At 47.6% G+C, this 19770-nt stretch overlaps 1 protein-coding gene across 2 annotated transcripts in view; it reads right to left on the bottom strand.

The window, feature by feature from the left end:
* Positions 1-8207: 8207 nt before the first annotated feature.
* Positions 8208-19770, bottom strand: part of ABCD1 (ATP binding cassette subfamily D member 1) — a 31482-nt gene continuing 19919 nt past the window's right edge. The window contains exons 3-11 of one of the 2 annotated variants that reach the window (XM_075538626.1): positions 14913-15055; positions 14668-14836; positions 14277-14371; positions 13723-13868; positions 13405-13550; positions 12939-13023; positions 12732-12857; positions 12411-12643; positions 8208-11712 (exon numbers count right to left, since the gene is read on the bottom strand). In XM_075538626.1, coding sequence (XP_075394741.1) covers positions 11579-11712; positions 12411-12643; positions 12732-12857; positions 12939-13023; positions 13405-13550; positions 13723-13868; positions 14277-14371; positions 14668-14836; positions 14913-15055 — 1277 coding nt within the window. In that variant the 3' untranslated portion in view covers positions 8208-11578. Of the gene's footprint in view, positions 11713-11878; positions 12644-12731; positions 12858-12938; positions 13024-13404; positions 13551-13722; positions 13869-14276; positions 14372-14667; positions 14837-14912; positions 15056-19770 lie in introns of those variants that run through there. The other variant, XM_075538627.1, reaches the window with a different exon arrangement.

The following is a 19770-nucleotide window of genomic DNA, read 5'->3' as shown; positions in this document are numbered from 1 at the left end:
TTAGCACTTGATTTGCCTTGTGACCCATTTCGAAGTTGTTACTGATTTTCATATTTTCGACTGAGGCTTTTTCTCTGTTATGTTTTAAATGTTTTCCCCCCTTGTTTTGGTTTTGTGTGGTTTTCTGCTCATGAAATCCAGGATAGATAAATCTATAGAGACAGTGACTAGACTACTAATTACCTAGGGACATGGCAGGGGAGGATATGGGGAAATGGAGAGCTAACAAGGAGTACAAGGAAGAAGAAAATGCTCTGAAATTGATTGGAAAATTTTTCATCATATAATTGAACTATTAAATTGTATAAAATGTAAATTATGTGCCAATAAAACTATTCTTTAAATGACAGAGGCAGACGAAAACATCAGGACGTTTGCAAGAGTTAAAGGTAACAGAGGCAAATATTGTTATATGCACAACCAGGCAATAGCAATGATCTATGAGTAGGTGCTTGGATCAGTACACAGGCTGAACAAATGTGGGAGGCAGAGTGTGAGCATACTCATTAATGTACGTAGATTTGCCAGAGGATATTACTAAATCCTTTACTGTAAATATGTTGTTGTGAGGTGACATTGAATTGGTTTTGACTCAGATCCTGTGCACCACACAATCCTGAGCCCATTGTTGTCGCCACTGTGTTAACTCATCTCCATGACAGTCCACCTCTTTTTCACTGCCCTGCACTTGACCAAGCATGAAGTCCTTTTCCAGGGACTGGTCTCTCCTAATAACATGTCCACAGTCTGTGAGAGGAAGTCTTCCCATCCTTACTTCCAAGGAACATTCTGGCTGTACTTCTTCCAAGATAGATCTGTTTGTTCGTTTGGTAGTCCATGTTACTTTCAATATTCTTCTGCAATGCCATAACTCAGAGGCATTCGTTCTTTATTCTTCCTTAATCATTTTTTTTTGGTTTTTTTTTCATTTTTTGGTTTTTATATGTGTAAGTGGTCATTGAAAATATCATGGCTAGAGTCAGGCCGAGCTTCATCCTCAAAGTGATGTCGTTGTTCTTCAACATCTTTATTAATCATTTTATTGGGGGCTCGTACAATTCCTATCACAATCCATGCATCCAGCCATTGTGTCAAGCACATATGTACATTTGTTGCCCTCATCATTCTCAAAACATTTGCTTTTACTTGAGTCCTTGGTATTAGCTCCTCATTTTTCCCTCCCTCCCTGTTCTTCCCTCCCTCATGAACCCTTGATAATTTATAAATTATTATTATTTTGTCATGTCTTACACTGTACAATGTCTCCCTTCACCCATTTTTCTGTTGTCCATTCCCCAGGGAGGAGGTTATATGTAGATCCTTGTAATCGGTTCCCCCCTTTCTCCCCCACCTTCCCTCTACTCTCCCGGTATCGCCACTCTCACCACTGGTCCTGAAGGGATCATCTGTCCTGTATTCCCTGTGTTTCCAGTTCCTATCTGACCACTGTAGATCCTCTGGTCTAGTCAGATTTGTAAGGTAGAATTGGGATCATGATAGTGGGGTGGGGGGTGGGGTGGGGAAGTGTTAGGGTCTCGTCCAGCGAGACCCTCACGCAGTGACCCGGAGGGGCAGCGAACCTGGATGGGAAAAAGAAAGAGAGACATGGGGCAAGACAAGTGCTGATCAAGCCCGTTTATTTTGCCAAAACTCTGGGTATATATTCACAACAGAGAAGGAAGTGGGAGGCACATATTCCAATGAAGCACATTGTGTACAACAACCAATCAGTCACATGTTCCCAATAAGGTACAAAGGGTGCGCAGCAGTACTGAAAGACATCGTGGTGATGTGCGGGTGAACTTATCACTATGTTCCTAATATGGTATATCTGCAGTTCAATGGGTGCTCAGTACTTTGACTAATGGCAACAAGGTCAGTTATCGGAACTGCTCATGCTACAGTAGCTTGGAATGTGGGGGCAAAGTTGGGCAGGAAACAAAGCCTTGCTGTTAGAAAGTGGCCAAGTTTCTGCTACGTGTCTGAGGCCAGGGTCTTAATGGCTATCGGCTCCCAACAGGGAAGCATTTAAGAACTAGAAGGAAGTTGTGTGCTTCATTGCTGCTACACTGTACCCTGACTGGCTCGTCTCCTCCCCACGACCCTTCTAAAAAGGGATGTCCAGTTGCCTACAAATGGGCCTTGGGTCCCCAATCTCACTCCCCCTCATTCACAATGATAAGATTTTTTGTTCTTTGATGCCTGATACTTCATCCTTTCAGCACCTCATGATCACACAGGCTGATGTGCTTCTTCCATATGGGCTTTGTTACTTCTGAGGTAGGTGGCCGCTTGTTTACCTGCAAGCCTTTAAGACCCCAGATGCTATATCTTTTGATAGCCAGGCACTGCTACCTTAATACTAAACCTATAAATATATGCACATAGATCTATTTCCCCATCATCATATATAAATATATTTACATATGTACATGCCTGTGTTTAGACCTCTATAAATGCCCTTTGCCTCCTAGTTCTTTCCTCTATTTCCTTTGACTTTCCTCTTGTCCCACTATCATGCTCAGCCTTCATTTGGGTTTCACTAATTCCTCTCGGTTACTTCACCCTTCATCAATCCCCAGCTCTTCAACATTTTGAAGAGGTCTTGCGCAGATGTCCTCAGTGCAATGGATCATTTTATTTCTTAACGGCTGCTGCCATGAACACTGACTGTGGATTCAAGTGAGATGAAATCCTTGACAACTTCAATCTTTATCCATTTGTGATGATGTTACCTATTATTGGTCCAGTTGTGAGGATTGTGGTTTTCTGTACAGTTCTTTAAGTAGAGTCAGACGTGACTCGATGGAAGAGAGTCTGGAGTTTGGGTTTTGCCTTGAGTTGTAGTCCCTACTGAAGGCTGCAGTCTTTGTCATCAGTACTACCCATACTGGATGCCATCGATTCCAACTCCCAGTGAGCCCAGAGGACTCTGGGTTTCTGAGGTGGTAACTCGTCACTGGAGTAGAATGCTTCCTGCCTCCCGAATGCTCCCAGAGCAATCTACACACTCAGTGCAGCTCACCTGGAAATACCAACTCTTCCCCACAGAAACAGAAAACTAAACCCTCACATCTATATCGAATGATAAAGAACCCCAAGGAGCTAACGCAACCCTATAGAAGAAACAAGCAGGAAGGATAACATGTACTGATTTCCAAACGTCCTGTACAGTATGAGGCCTGGACTTTGTGCTACACTATCTGATACAAAACAAAAGTAGGAACAGAAGAGACCAAAACAAATGAACAGGACCTCACAAAAATGAAATGTGTCTATTCATAAAAATTTTACAAAAGGCATAGTCTACGGAATGGGAAAAAATTGGGGAAATGATATATATTCAATTAAGGCATAATATCCATAACCGAATAAAATAGCGAAGGACCTCAATCCAAAAGACAGTAGGGTGTAATAAAAAGTAGAACAAGTTGAGAATGGATTAAAAGGAAAACTAACTGGTAAGATGTTAAAATGTATCCTACCTCATGTACACTGGTACAGATAGGAACTGGAAACACAGGGAATCCAGGACAGATGATCCCTTCGGGACCAGTGGTGTGAGTGGCGATACTGGGAGGGTGGAGGGAAGGTGGGGGAAAAAAGGGGAACCGATTACAAGGATCTTCATATAACCTCCTCCCTGGGGGATGGACAACAGAAAAGTGGGTGAAGGGAGACGTCGGACAGTGTAAGACATGACAAAATAATAATAATTTATAAATTATCAAGAGTTCGGGGGAAAGAGGACCTGATGCAAAGGGCTTAGGTGGAGAGCAAATGCTTTGAGAATGATTGGGGCAGGGAATGTGCGGATGTGCTTTATACAATTGATGTATGTATATGTATGGACTGTGATAAGAGTTGTATGAGCCCGTAATAAAATGTAAAAAAAGAAAAAAAATAGTTCATGAAGGAGGGGGAAATGGGGAAGGAGGGGGAAATGAGGAGCTGATATCAAGGGCTCAAGTAGAAAGCAAATGTTTTGAGAATGATGAGGGCAACACATGTACAAAAGTGCTTGACATAATGGATGTATGTGTGGATTGTGATGAGTTGTACAAGCCCCCAATAAAATGATTTTAAAAGAAATGTACCCTACCTCTATCTGCAGTAATCCACATTCTGATGCCTTCTCTCTGTGGGACTCTTCATGTCCTTGCACAAGGGACATAGGAGATTCATTGTAGACTTGCTCCATATAGGGGGCTCTGAAAAGTCTGGTAGTCTCCTCCTCTGATCTGGGAATTTATTGTTCATTCTTTTATCATGCTGGTTGGTGTCCTTCTTCCGTGTGGTCTTAGGTGGCACCTCACTTATGGGCTGCTTATTTGAAGATAAGCCTTTAAGACGCCCAGGAGCTATTCTTTCTGAGAGCCAGGCACTCTCTGATTTCTTTGCCACGCTTTACTGTAGCACTCATATCTCAGCGATCCCTTCCTGAAGGCAAGTATGAAGTAGGGCCACATCATTCGAACTCATTGTTCTTAAATTAGGGTTTGTGATTAAGGATGAGCTCAATATCCATTCATATGTCTCTGATCCATTTTAAGAAATATTATAAAGAATCCCCATGGGGTATATGGAAATTCTATTAATAGTATCATTAATCTAGCCCATGGTATAGGATTTAAGATATACTGTTGGGGAAAAGAAAGTATACCTGTATCAGACAGTTTTTTTTAGGCTAAAATGTATGTATTATTGGCTCTTATATATAGAAATCTAAGTGACTACACACTACTCAAACAATGAGGGCTGGAAATAGAGCAAAGCTTTCCGCAACTCTCGTTCGCTGAGGCAGGACTCTGCCTGCTGGACTAAGACGTGTCATACAAAAGCAAAGAGAGGGTGAAAATAGCAAATGCATGGTAGTCTTTGGTTGCAATTACTGAGTACCCTCCAAGCAAGACTAAGCCAAAGCCAATGACTTCCAAATCCACAACTTTGGTATAACAGTCATCTGCTTCTCATATGAGGGTGTCTGAGGTTGTAAATCTTTATGGAAATAGACCATCTCATTTTTACCTCATGGTGAGTTTGAGCAGCTAATATTTTAATGAGCAGGCCAGTGCTTAACCCACTGTGCCACCAGGGCTCCTTCATTAGACATTCAAACCCAAACCAAACCCACTACCATCAAGTCAATTTTGACTCATAGTGATGGGGCAGTATGTAATATGTCAATTCGAGCAAAGGGGTGGAGTCTAGCCCGTCAATCAGGTCACAGCTAGTAAGTCCTCTGTGTGGGCATGGCCTTTTCCTGAGGATTCCGGAACTCCTGTCTTCCTCCCTGGAAGCGGGTCACACATTCTTCCTAAGAGACGTTACCGTTGACAAGGCAGATGGAGCTATATTGATGTAGCCAGAGCCCTGGAGCTGGAGGAGCCTCGTGGAGACCCCAGCCAGCGCTGAGATGCTTCTACCACCACTGGATCCACAAGACTTTCCACCCACTGGCTTGTGATCTTCTACATTTGGCATCATTGCATGTGTTGCATGAGTCTGAAGAGGACTTTATAGATTGGTATAGGACATATGGACTAATATCAGACTTATGCACTTGATCTGGACTGGGCTAGGATATTTTCTCAGTATACAATTGCTCTTTAAAAAATTGCTCTTGTATATAAAGCTCTTTCTTTTCTTTTTTTTATAAAGCTCTATCTTATACATGTATGCATGTCTATGAATTTGTTTCTCTAGTCTACCAGGACTAACACAGTGACACAAAATAGAGTTTCTGAGAGGAAATCTTTCCAGAAGCAGATGGCCTCATATTTTCCCCATGGAGTGTTGGGTGGATTTGAACCACTGACTTAAAAAAATTTTTATAATCAGCTGAAACAGTCAATCAATATGGCTCTCCCAGCCGCAATGCCTTATGTGATGTATTATCAATTGTAGCCTCTATGCCAGGTTAGAATCCCATTTCGGAGGAAGTCCTCTGTTCTGTTAATGGATAGAATTAAGGTGGGATATAGTCTGAATCTCCATCCTAGTAGAGGGCATAAATTTTTGTTTCCTTGAGGCTATGGTCTTCTGAAAGACAAAAAACCTACCTCCATGTAAGAAGGAGCCATTTCAGAAGTCCTAGGACCTTAAGGTAGCAGATGGACATTGGGCCTCCACTCTACTCCCTCAATGCAAGAGTACTTTGTTCTACTAAACTGGCATTCTATGATGTTCACCTTCCCAACACGATTGCTGAAGACAAAGCAGGTGCACAAGCAAATGTGGTGAAGAAAGCTGATGGTGCCTGGATATCAAAAGATATAATGTCTGGGATCTTAAAGACTTGCAGGTAAACAAGCGGCCATGCAACAAAGCCCACATAGAAGAAGCACATCAGTCTGCGTGATCATTCGATGCCGAAGGGATAAGTTATCACGCATCAAAGAACAAAAAAATCATGTCATTGTGTGCTCACCTCCCATATATGATTGCAAAAAAAATCCTGTCATTGTAAATGAGGGGGAATGTAGAGTGGAGACCCAAAGCCCATCTGTAGCCCATTGGACATCCCCTTACTGAAAGGTCACGGGGGAGAGACAAGCCAGTCAGGGTGCTGTGTAGCAACGATGAAACATACAACTTTCCTCTAGTTCCTAAATGCTTCCTCCCCACCCACTATCATGATCCCAACTCTACCTTACAAATCTGGCTAGACCAGAGGATGCACACTGGTACAGATAGGAACTGGAAACAAAGGGAATCCAGGGCAGATAAACCTCTCAGGACCAATAATGAAAGTAACCATACCAGGAGGGTAAGGACAAGGTGGGGGAAAAGGGGGGAACTGATCACAAGGATCTGCATATTACTCCCTCCCTGGGGGACGGACAACAGAAGAGAGTGAAGGGAAATGTCGGACAGTGTAAGATATGACAAAATAATAATTTATATGAGGGAGGGGGAGGGGGGGAATGAGAAGCTGATGCCAAGGGCTTAAGTGGAGAGCAAATGTTTTGAGAATGATGAGGGCAATGAATGTACAAATGTGCTGTACCCAATTGATGTATGTATGGCTTGTGATAAGAGTTGCTTGTGGCCCTAATAAAATGATTTTTAAAATGATACATGCAAATAAGTGACTTGCTCAATTTAAAAGAAAAGGAAGAAGTCATCCCAGGACCATCCAGGAAGACAGCCCCCTACCCCCTGGTGGAGCACGTTTGAGATCTGTGCTTGCAGTGAGACCAAAGGGTGTGGCACGTAAGCCAGGCAACGAGGAAACCAGGAGTCAGAACAGAAGACCTTGGCTGAGAGGACCATGGGGCTGTGAGGCAGAGCAGCAGGCTGCCTTCCTGGCTCATGGAGGCAGAGGGCAAGGGGCCACGTGGCTGAGGACCAGAGAGATTGGTTGTGTTGATTTGAGGTGTTGCTGCGGACCAATGACTGTATCTTTCTTGTTGATCCTAGCTTGTGGTAACCTATGAACTTCCCTAGTAAGCCCCCACAATTGTGAGTATTTGTTGGTGAGTTGTCGAAAATGGGCTGTGGAGCCCAGCATCGTCGAGTGTTGTGTGAGGAACTGGAAAAGAACGATGGAGGGTAGAGGCACGCCAGACCTCTGTCTCGTGGCTGGAGGGAAGCCAGAGGAGGGCAGAGACAGCCCTGAACCGTTTGAGCAACAGTCCAGCTCCTATGCCCCAGCGTCACCAGGGCTCTGTCATTAGCCATTCAAAACAACCAACCTGGCTGGCATCGAGTCCAATTCTGAATCATAGGGACCTTATAGGACAGACTATAACTTCTCCTTAGAGTTTCTGAGGCTGTAACTCTTTAAGGGAGCTGACTGCCTCATCTTTCTCCCACGGAGTGGCTAGTGGATTCAAACTGCTTATCTTGAGATTAGCAGCCTAACTTGTAACCCACTATGACACCACAAGGCTTCTTCTCATTCATTAGCCATTACTCACTGCCATCACATTCACCTGGACTCTAAGGGACCCTAGATAGGGCTTTGGAGACAGTAATCTTAACAGGAGCAGATAGATACATCTTTGTCCCTTGAAGTGGTTGCTGGGTTTGAACCACTGACCCTGTGGTCAGCCATCCAACACTTACCTACTAGTGCCACTGCATACTCCTTAGCCATTCCATTCCAAACAAACAAAGAAACCCAGAGCCATCAAGTTGACTCCAACTCATCGTGACCCTATAGGACAGAGTAGAAGTGCCCCTTTGGGTTTCTGAGACTTTCGATTTTTTAAAATCAGTTTATTGGGGGCTGGTACAACTCTTATCACAATTCATGCATCTGTCCATTGTGTCAAGCACATGTGTACATTTGCTGCCCTCAGCATTCTCCAAACACTCACTTTCTGAGACTTTCGGTCTTTATGGGGGTAGACAGCCACACCTTTCTCCGGAGGAGCAGCTGGTGAGTTTGAACTGTTGCCTTTGCCAGCAGCAGCTCAATGCGTAACCCACTTTTCCAGGAGGGCTCCTCCCATTAGCCCTTAGGGAGATGGAAAGCAAAACCGCAGTGAGATACCATTTTATTCCCAGTAGAATAACGATGACAAAACTGCTAGCTGCTGGCGAGGATTGTGAATTGGCAGAGCTGGTATGGGGAAAAGGGAGCCCTGGTGGTGTAGTGGTTCCACATGGGGCTGCGAGCCACAAGGTTGGCCGTTTGAAATCATCAGTGGCTCCTTAGGAGAAAGACAGGGCTTTCTCCTAGAAAGAGTTGCCATCTCAGAAAACCCCAGGGGCAGTTCGACCCTGTCCTGTGGGGTTGCTGTGAGTCAGAGTGGACTTGAGGGCAGGGAGAAGTACCATCTGACGCAACAATTCCAGTCAGAGGCATGGATCCGAAAACCCTGGAAGCAGCCACCGGCACAGACAGACCCAGGTAGACCAAGGGTCATTGCCGCGCTCCTCACAAGAGTGCAAGGGAAAGAGGGTCTTGGTTGTTGCTTTAAATAAATGGATTGGAAGGTAGTGGCGGTGGGATGACATGGGAGAAGACTGTGAAGATGACGGCACCACATGAAGCAGGCCAGGAACGCCTGACGGACGGGACGGTTGTCTGCTGGGCTGTGTGCTCTCCTATAGTTCTGTCGGTGGAGGAGCACATTCATTTAACTCACATGAATTGTCGAAAGAATGCTGATGAAGTGCTACCCAGGAGCACTGCTGTCAGCTGGAGACCAGAATATTCCCACCACCCGGAAGCCTCCAAGTCGCCTCAGTCTCCCAGGTGCTGGGAACAGTCTGGGTTTTCTTCTGGTGAAAAATACAAAGGAAGCACGGGCCAGCTCCACCTTTGGTAGCTGTGTTGAAAACTGGAACCTTTTTGAAGGGACTCTGCTTTCCTTTGCTGTTTTCCATTTCTTCTGTGCATGTTTGCACTTCTTGTGAGATTTCCTTCAACATCAGCTTCCAAGCCAACAATTTAAAACCATCCTTTCGCTGCGCTCATAGTTATTATTTCCAGAGCTCTTTTTAACTCTCTGCAACCACGTGGCTTTGGGCCTGATCTTATAAAGGCACTGTCTTGTAAGACGTGGCTGCCAGATGTTCTGTTTCTCCAGTTTCCTCTCGGATGGGTGGTTTCTTATTTTTAAGAGTGGGGCTCTGGGGGCTGATGGGGGAATCTGCCACTGGGTCATTGACTAGTGAGCTGCTGCCCTGTCACAAGAGCACGGAGTCCGGCTGAAGATCTCTGTGGGGGCTCTTTTTAGGTTGGACTTGACTTGGCCTGCTGAGAAGGTATTCTGTGACTGCAGTTAACATTTCCAATCCGTGAACTCTAAGGGAAGGACATGTGAGTGAGTGAGCGCCTAAATAGCAAAGCCAGAGGCTTCCCAGGGAGCGTCCTGCCTCCAGTCTGTCAACCAGGCCAAATTCCAAACTGCCTGCTATCGAGTGGATTCTCACAGCGGTCCTAGAAGACAGGGCAGAATGGTCTCCGTGGGTTTTCAGACTGGAACTCTTTATGGCCGTACAGCCAGCTGGCTGGAATTCCTCTCTCCCGCCTCTGTCGGACCTATGGATTGGAGCACAAGACTGCTGGGATCTCCAGCCTAGTCACCTGACCTATAGATTTGGGACTTCAACTTCTCAAAGGGAATCTGCTTATCGACCTAGCTTCTTGTTTTTAATAATCATTTTATTAGGGGCTCATACAACTCTTTTCACAATCTGTACATACATCATTTGTGTCCAGCACATTCGACCTATCTTCTTAACCAATAAAGAATCCTGGCACACGCCTCTGCTTCCATCTGTGCCTCCTAAGTTGTGCCTGCTTTAAGGTTCACACGGCCCCCTGCTGTCCCCTCTCCAGATGGGAAAGCGGTCTCCCGAGGGAGGCGGTGGCTTTGTATGTGCTCCCCTGTCACTCTTGGGAGACATCTGTTAATTTTATTTCCAAGGAGCCAGTCTTTCTTCCTCCTTCTCATTAAGTCCTGGTTTCTTTACAATTTCCCTCTTTCTATGCTGTGTGTGCATTTTATTCTGGTTTTGAAATGCCCTGAGTTGGAGTTCATCTGTTTCTGCACAAGTCCCGCCTGAGTGCTTGCCTGTGCGCTTTCATCTGTAGTGTTCATTTAGATCCACTCTAGGTGTTTTAAAAGTTTTATTATACATTTTGAACAGGGGAGTTATTGGCCAATGTAGTTTAAAAGTTTCTAATATATCGGGGGCAGGGGGGCTTCTTTTAGTTTTATGATCAACTCCTTATTTCACTTTGCTGTCTTTTGAGAGTTTGCTGTACATGATATCAAATCTTTTCCATATTTGCTGAGACCTGTTTTGGGACATAGAAGCGTGTGGGTTTCCGTAAAGGTTCAGCATTGATTGCTCTCCCCTGGCTGTCTTCTGGCCAGCACTCCTCCCATCTGTTGCAGCCTAGCGCAGGGAGGCAGCCCTCCGAACCACCTTGCTACTGCTGCTTCAGCAAGAGACATACTGACTTCGAGGGCACTGGGGGCTCCGGGGTGATAGTCTTGCTCTCCATGCAAGAGTCTGAGGTCTGATTCCTGCCCAAGGCACCTCAGACACAGTCACCATCTGTCAGTGGAGGCTAGAGTGTTGCTATGATGCTGAACAGGTTTCAGCAAAGCTTCCGGACTAAGACCAGGAAGAAAGACTTGGCACTCTCTTTCCAAAAATCAGCCCATGAAAACTATGGAGCAAAACAACTGGATCAGAACAAGCATTCTGTGACTAGTGCAGGACCGGGCAGTGTTTAAATGTGGGGTACATGAGACGGGGACCAAGTCAATAGCAGCTAACACCACGACCACTGTCTATCAGCCCCTGGGAGGCCGGGTGTTGACTGCCCTCGGGTTACCACCGCCTTGGGTCACCGGGGAACAGTGCTGCAATAAGTGCTGGCTCTGCCTCAGTGATGGCTCGGGTTGCCTGAGGGGCGTTCATCAGCACTGTGGGCCTTGGCACAAGCAGCTAGCTCCCTGTTCTTGAAGTTCTAGAACAGTCCCCCAACCACTTCCCCAGCTCTCAGCCTAGATGCCCCTCCCTCCCATACCCCACAGACAGAGGCAGGGAGATTTTTTCATGGCTGCTTTTTACTGAGGGGACTGAGGGAGGCCCCTGGTCCGGGGGTTCAGGGGCCAGTAAAGGCACACGGCGGCAGTGGGGTCCCCTTCTTCTGGTGAGGGTTGGCTTGGCACAACAGTACCTCCAGCAGACCCCTCTTTGGCACTGAGCTGGGAACACTGGGACCCTCACTCACGGCACCTGGAACCACAGTGGGCAGCTGGCAGTGTAGACTGGCAGAGCAGTGATGTCCAGGGGCTGTGGGTTTGGCACCGGGTGGATTCCTGCCTGGTCTTGCCTCCCCCACTGGCAGGAAGCTCACATAGGCAGTTAGGACATATACAAACCAAGATTCAAATAAATTAGGTTTTAGAATAAGAGAAGGCTCGGGACCGAGCCAGGCCCAGCTCCAATCCTGTCGTGTTTGGCAGCCAATGCTGCGTCCTTCCTCCGAGGGCATGATTTGGCCAGGCTTCTGCTGGGTTGATGGGGCACAGGGTCTTCGAGGGACAAAAGGGTAGATGGAGCGGGGACTTAGGTCTCAGGCTCGCATATACCCTGCCTGCTCACTGGGCCCCAAAGGAAAATAAGGGACCAACTCCACTAACAGGCCACAGTTACTGACTTGTGGTGCCGCAAGGGCAGAGAACAGCTCTGCTCCATAGGGTTTCAACGGCTGACTTTTCTTTTTGGAAGTCAAATGCCAGGTTTTTCTTCCAAGGCACCTTTCGGTCAGCAGTGGAGCCCAGGGACATGGGCTCGGGGAGGGGTGCACAGGGAGGGAAGAGGCGTGCAGGGATGGGTGGCGGGGGTGGGGGGGCTGTTATTTCCTTCATATGATCAGGGGAGGGGAGGGGGCCGAGGGCCCAGAGTTGGGGCGCCGATTCAGGTGGTGATACCTGGGGGAAGCCCAGGTCCTGCGGGGCTGGAGGCCAGGGGTGACCTGGAGGTGGCTGCCTCGCCCAAGATTTGGCAGAGCTCCTGCAAGCGCTGCTGCATCTTGGGGATCCCCGCTAGCTGCTGCTCAAGCCGTTGCTTCTCTTCGGTTAGGCTCAGGCGAGCCGCTGAGTCCAGCTTCTCAAACTTCCAGCCGCCCTCTCCATCGAACTGCAGCAAGTGAGTGTGGTACTTCCTGGACAGGAGAAGGGCTAAGGCTGCCTGGCTAGCCAGTGGAAGGCAGTTGGGGCGGGGGTGGGGTGTGATGGGTTGAGGGCACCTACCACAGGGAAGGGCGGTGGGTGATAGAGAGGAGGGCGATGCCTGCGTCCTTGGCAGCCTGGAAGATCTTGCCCTCCACGTCGATGCTGACGGCGCTGGTACACTCATCCAGGAGGGCGTACTTAGGCCTGGGGGTGGAGGGAGCCCCATGGCAGCCTGAGGGCCATCCCACGTGGCCCCCCCAGCCCCATTGCCTTCCGTCCACCTACTTGTGGTAGAACATGCGTGCCATGCCAATCCTCTGCTTCTCGCCACCAGACAGCACGTCCTTCCAGTCACACACGGCCTCCCAACCTGGGGAGAGGGCCAAGCGTGTTGGTGCGGGGGAGGGGGGGTGCTGATCACCCTGGGCTGTCCAGTGTTTGCCTCCAGGCCAGCACAGGCTGGGGAATGGGCTGGCCTATCAGGGCTGTGGGGATGAGATGAGAAGGTCCCACAGCTGACCCGTTCCTACAGTGGGACTATGTAACTAAATCCTGGCCAGTGGGGTGTCACCCAGAGGTGACCTGGGGAAGGGAGGCCCCCCCCCACCAGCTGTGCCTGCCTCTCTCAGGTGCATCACCTGTGAGGGCCTTCAACCAGCCACGTGGGGTCTGTGGCTCACCACACTTCTGTCCCAGCAAGTCCCAGGGCTTTTAGGGGCTCCTATCACTTGTGTGGCCCGAGCCTCCCTACCTCCCTCCCGCTGGAGGATGTGGTGCAGGTGAACGATGTCCAGGATGGCCTCCAGGTGCTGCTCCGAGTAGCCCTTCCTGAGCATGTCGTCCACCGAGTCCGGGTAGATGATCTGTTCTCGCAGTGAGCCCACCGACATGTAGGGCCTGAAGGGCACAGGGGTCAAAGGGTTGTACTGGCGCTGGCCAGGCGGACATGAAACTGCAGATGCACCATGGGCACTAACACCGACATGTGCACGCACGCATACACACACCACATGGGCATGCACACACACATGATGGCTGGAGTGGGGGGCAGAGGGTGGTTGCTGCTTACCTCTGTGGGATGTAGAACATGCGCTGGGGTGGGGGCTTGTAGAGCACACCCCCATAGGTCGGCCACAGCCCGCCTAGGATGCGGAACAGTGAGCTTTTGCCGCAGCCGTTGGGGCCTGTGATGAGCAGGTGCATGCCCTCCTCCACCTGCAGGTGGGACACAGTCTTGGGTCCACCCTCCCTGGTGGGGGGCTCCAGGGGGCATGCTCCAGGGGCCTGAATGGTCAGAGTCACCCTCCCCAGGGACTGACATCAAAGAGGAGACGAATGACCCTGGCTCCACCCACATTCTCTTGAAGTGGGGGGGGGCCATGTGGGTGGCTTAGGGGACTGGGATTCCTCTCACAGGCTGGCAAGAACAGCGCTGAAGCCGAGGGAACGCCTGAGCTGGGCCTCTGCGAGGGGCAAGGCAGACTAAGCCAAGCTTTTTATCAGAACAAAGTCCGAGCCACGCTCGTCTTGCCCCTAGACCTTGGCCCACTTGCCACATCAAGCTGGGGACAGCGGCTTCAGGAAGCCTGCCTGGGTGCCAGCCCTCCTGCAATGCCCGCCTACCCTGATGTTGAGGCTGGCCACCACCACCTCTCCGGTGGGAGTGATGATGGGGATGTTCTCGCAGATAATGCCCTGCTCCACGTCCACCACCTGGCCTGGAGAAAGGACACCAAGAGGGGCTTTGTGGGCCCCTGAGCCACTCTGCAGCCCCCGACTCCCACCAGACTACTTGTGCTCAGACACAGCCTGGGCTCTGGGGTGACGTTGGTAGCTGTGTGGCTCCCTGCAGCAACCTCGTTCCCCTGTCTGGCAAAGAGAAATGCAGTCCAGGGCACCCGAGGACAGCAACCGCCCCACCTCTGTCCCAAACCCTCCCTGCAGTCCCACTCCCTGTAGGGGAGGCCTCAGTGAGCTGCCAGCCAGCTTGCCCCTCCTGAGACTGAACCCTCACCTCGGATCTTCAAGGATCCCTCCACACGAACACCGGGGCGCATCACAGCTCCAGGCCGCACGGAGGAATCCTCCAGCTCCCCAGGCCTCTTGAAACGACAGTGCTGGACATCATCAAAGACCTGGAACATCTCATGGACCCGGGCTGTGTAGCCAGCCAGCTCTGTCACCTGTGAGGAGGCCACCAGGTTCATCGCTGCCCATGAAAAGGAGAGGGGCATGGCGGGTGAGCAGAAGCAGGGCTACCTCCTTGTAGGATGACATGATGCGCTCGATAGCGTCAGCAGCAGCGGTGAGGAGATTTCGGGCAATGGTGAAGGCTTCGGTGCGCTCACTCACCAGCTCCTCCTCTTTATTCTTCATGGTCGCCTTCTTTACTGCCTCTGCTTCTGTTGAGGTCAAAAGGGAGTGGTGACAATGGAAAGTCCAAAGTGAGCCACTATGGGGAAGGAACAGTCTTTCGAACATGGTGTTGTGATAACTAGATGGACCCCTACCTCACACCTTACACAGAAAAGAATTCAAAATGGACCATAGGCCTAAATGTAAGTACACCACGACTGTACAAGTCTGAGAAGAAAATGGAGGTGTAAATTTTTATGGCCCTGTCTGCACCTGATTCACAACCAAAAAAAAAATCATCTAAGAAAAAAGGTGGGGCTCGCGAAGGCCCACGGCGGGTGTTTACGCGATGTGATTTCTGCCCAGTGCACTGAGTGTCAAAGTGAAGAAATTCAATGACCTGTGGGTAAACGGCGGGAGTAACGATGACTCTCTTAAGGTAGCCAAATGCCTCGTCATCTAATTAGTGATGCGCATGAATGGATGAACGAGATTCCCACTGTCCCTACCTACTATCCAGCGAAACCACAGCCAAGGGAACAGGCTTGGCGGAATAAAATAGAAAGAAAGAAAAAAGGTGGGGGACAGACAACAGAAAAGTGGGTGAAGGGAGACATTGGACAGGACAAGAGATGACAAAATAATAATTTATAAATTATCAAGGGTTCATGAGGGAGGAGGGAGCAGGGAGGGAGGGGGGAAAATCAGGAGCTGATGCCAGGGGCTTAGGTGGAGAGCAAATGTTTTGAGAATGCTGAGGGCAATGAATGTACAAATGTACTTTGCACAACTGATGTATGTATGGATTGTGATAAGAGAAAGAAAGACATTTGGACAAGGATATCAATAATGGTCACACACACGAAGAATATAATCAATGGCACTGAATTATACCTGTACAAGTGTTGAATTGGAGAATGTTTGGTTCTGCATACTTTTGCCACAGTTAAAAAATTACACGACCCCTCAGGACCAATGTTGAAAGTAGCCATACCAGGAGGGGAAGGGGAAGGTGGGAGGAGATAGGGGGAACCGATCACAATGATCTAACTATAACCCCCCTCCCATGGGGAGGGACAACAGAAAAGTGGGTAAAGGGAGACATCGTTCAGTGTAAAACATGAAAAAAAACTATAAATTATCAAGGGTTCAAGATATGACAAAATAATAATTTATAAATTATCAAAGGTTCATGAGGGAGGGGAGAGTGGGGAGGGAGGGGGTTAAATGAGAAGCTGAGGCCAAAGGTTTAAGTGGAGAGCAAATGTTTTGAGACTGATGAGGGCAAAGAATGTACAAATGTGCTTTACACAATTGATGTATATATGGATTGTGATAAGAGTTGTATGAGCCCCCAATAAAATGATTTTAAAAAATTATCAAGGGTTCATGAGGGAGGGAGGGCAGGGAATGGAGGGGGGAAAAGTGAGAAGCTGATACCAAGGGCTCAAGTAGAAAGCAAATGTTTTGAGAATGATGATGGCAACAATTGTACAAATGGGCTTGACACAATGGATGGATGGATGGATTGTGATAAGTTGTATGAGCCCCCAGTTAAATGATTTTTTTTTCTTTTTCAAACCCTTGTGTCGAGGGCTGACTTTCAATAGATCGCAGCGAGGGAGCTGCTCTGCTACGTACGAAACCCCGACCCAGAAGCAGGTTGTCTACGAATGGTTTAGCATTAAATGATTTTTAATAAAATATTTTTAATTACACAAATAACAATGAGTACAAGGAAGAAGAAAATGTTCTAGAATTGACTGTCATGATGACTGTACAATTCTTCTTGAAATGACTGAATTATTGAATTGTATGACAAGTGGATGAAGCAACAAAAAAACTGTTTTTAAAAAAGTAAGATAAAGGAGTGAAACGGAAAGAAACAAAACCAAAAAAACCAACTTTATGACCTTGGATTTGACAATGGCTTCTTAGACTGGATACCAAATTTACAAGCAAGATAGACTAGACTTCATAAAAATTGGAAACGTTTGTTTCAAAGGTCACTATCAGTAATGTAAACAGATAGTCCACGGAACTGGGAGACAATGTTTGCCACTCAGACATCTGAAATATAAGAAGTGTTGCAACTCCATATTAAAATGACAAGCCCATTAAAATGTACGTAGAGGATCTGAAAGGTGTCTCTCCAGAAAAGATTTACAAATGGCAAGTAAGCACATGAAAATCTAATCGCATCAAGCATCAGTCATTAAACAAAATGCAAATCCCAAACTCTACGAGATGCCACTTCCCACCCACTGGGATGGCTATTAAAATCAAAACCAAACAAAACAGATAATAAGTATTGGCTGAGGTGGAGGAGAAATGAAAGGAACCCTCCCCAAACTGCTTTGGTGGGGTGGGGGTGGTCAAGTGGGTGGCTGTGGCCGGAGGGCAGTCTGGCAGGGCCTCTATCTGATAAAAACAGAGTTCCATTCTGCACCCCTTCCCCCCCATCCAAGATGACTGCAAACACATACGCATACCTGGATGCTCAGGGCAGCAGTTTACACAGTAGCCCAAAGGTAGCACCCACCCAGTGGCCACCAGTACATGAATGGACAACGGCAATGATGCGCGGACACCCGGTGGAACATTCCTCCACCATCTAGCACAATGGAGTTCTGAGATGAACCTCGAGAGTCTTATGCTGAGTGAAAGCAGTCAGACACAGAAGGCTCCCTAGGCCCTGAGTCCACTGATCTGAACTGTGCAGAACAGGCAAGGCCATGGACACAGAACGTAGGTGAGTGGTTGTCCTCACAACTGCACCAGTGGGTCGCATTATGATAAATGGAGAACAGATTGGCACTGTCAAGGATTACATCTTGCTTGGATCCGCAAGCAAAGCTCTTTAGGATATTGAAAAGGAAGCATGTTATTTTGAGGCCTGAGGTGCGCCTGACTCCAGCCATGGTATTTTCAATGGCCTCACATGCATGTGAAAGTTGGACTCTGAATCAGAAACGCTGGAGGAGAATTTTGAAAGGACCATGGACTGCTATAAGACTTTGTCTTATATGCTGGGGACATGTTATCAGGTGAGACCAGTCCCATTCACGTCACCATGGTTGACTCTATTTTGAGAAGGCGGCTCCTCCCCAGTCACATTTCAAGTACTTTCCGGCCCAAAGGGTCCGTCCTCAGGCACTGCCTCAGACAATTTTCTACTTCCATCCATTAAGCCTTGAGCTTCCGACACTGTTTCTATGCTCTGTGTAAGGTTTGCAGTGGCTGCTTCCTCCAAAAGGGGCTGCTGAGCCCTTCCTCATGGTCTGCTCTTAATCTGGAAGTTCTGTTGAAACCTGCTCACGTTGGGTGACCCTGCTGGCACTAGAAATATCAGTGACATAGTTCCCGGCATCACAGCTCCACTCAAGCCACCACAGCACCACAAAATGACAGGCAAGTGGTCACGAGGGAAATAACACACACATCATGGGGGCTCCAGAAGGGGGTGTGGGACAGAAAGAACATTTGACAAACTAATGGTAGAAAATTTGCCCAATCTAATGAAGGACATGAATTTACAAAATCCCAAAGCAGCATAAGCCCCAAAAGAGCTACTCCAAGACACAGCATAGTGAGGTTATAAAAAATCAAAGCTAAAAGGAAAATTCTGAAAGCTTTGTGTGTGTGTGTGTGTGTGTGTATGTGTGTGTGTGTGTGTGTGTGTGTGTGTGAGAGAGAGAGAGAGAGAGAGAGAGAGAGAGAGAGAAAGAGAGAGAGAGAGACTTAAAAGATATGGTCACTTTGGGTGACCCTGCTGAGCATTTGAAATACCAAATAAAGGTTAATTTTCCTCAAAAATTTTGGAGGCCACAAGGCAATGAAATAGTATTTTCATTGACCACAATGGAGCAAAGGTAGAAATTCATAACAGAAACACACACCCCAACCCCTTGAAAACACACAAACATGGAAATTAAACAATACACTATTAAAGACCAATGGATAGAGGAAGCAATCAAAACAGACATCACAAATCCTTTTGAGTCCAATGAAAATGAAAGCAAAAGCAACAAAACATGGGATGCAGCGAAGGCAGTACTCAGAGCAACAAAGGCCTACATTCCAAAAGAAGGAAACAAAAGAAGAAGAAAGGTCTTAAGCTCACAGGCAAACTCAACAAATCCAGGAACTAGAAAGAGAAGAATGAACCCTCTCAGAACACAAAGAAATAAAGATGGGAAAACAATAGAGAGAGTGGATAAAACGACCAGTTGACTCTGGTCACATTGACAAAGCTTTAGGTAGACCGATAAAGAAAATATGCAAATTATTTAAAAAGGGGGGGATATATTACAACTGACCCCAAAGAAATGATATGACACACTATTACCAATCATCACCACTTGTCTGTCAGTTTGTCATACTGTGGTGGCTTGCGTGTTGCTGTGATGCTGGAAACTTATGTCACTGGAATTTCAAATGCCCTGCAGGGTCACCCAAAGTGACCAGGTTTCAGCAGAGCTTCCAGACTAAGAACAGACAAAGGAAAAGGACTCAGCTCCTCACTTTGGAAGAAGGAGCCACTGAAAACCTTGTGAATAGCTGTGAAGTACTATCAGACACTGAAGGTCTAATGAATGGAAGCAAAATATTGGCGAACACAGTTGCCGGAGGATGGGCCCCTTGGGTCAGAGGGCACTGAAGATGTGACTGAGTAGGAGCTGCTGTCTCAGTGTGAAGTCAACCAGGGTGGCGTGAATGGAGTCAAGCCTGTGGGCGTGGAGCCTTCAGGATCTTCCTTTGC

This window comes from Tenrec ecaudatus, chromosome X, assembly GCF_050624435.1.
Source record: "Tenrec ecaudatus isolate mTenEca1 chromosome X, mTenEca1.hap1, whole genome shotgun sequence".
NCBI lineage: Eukaryota > Metazoa > Chordata > Mammalia > Afrosoricida > Tenrecidae > Tenrec > Tenrec ecaudatus.
Note: the sequence above shows the minus strand (reverse complement) of the source record. Positions and strands in the feature narration are given on the sequence as shown.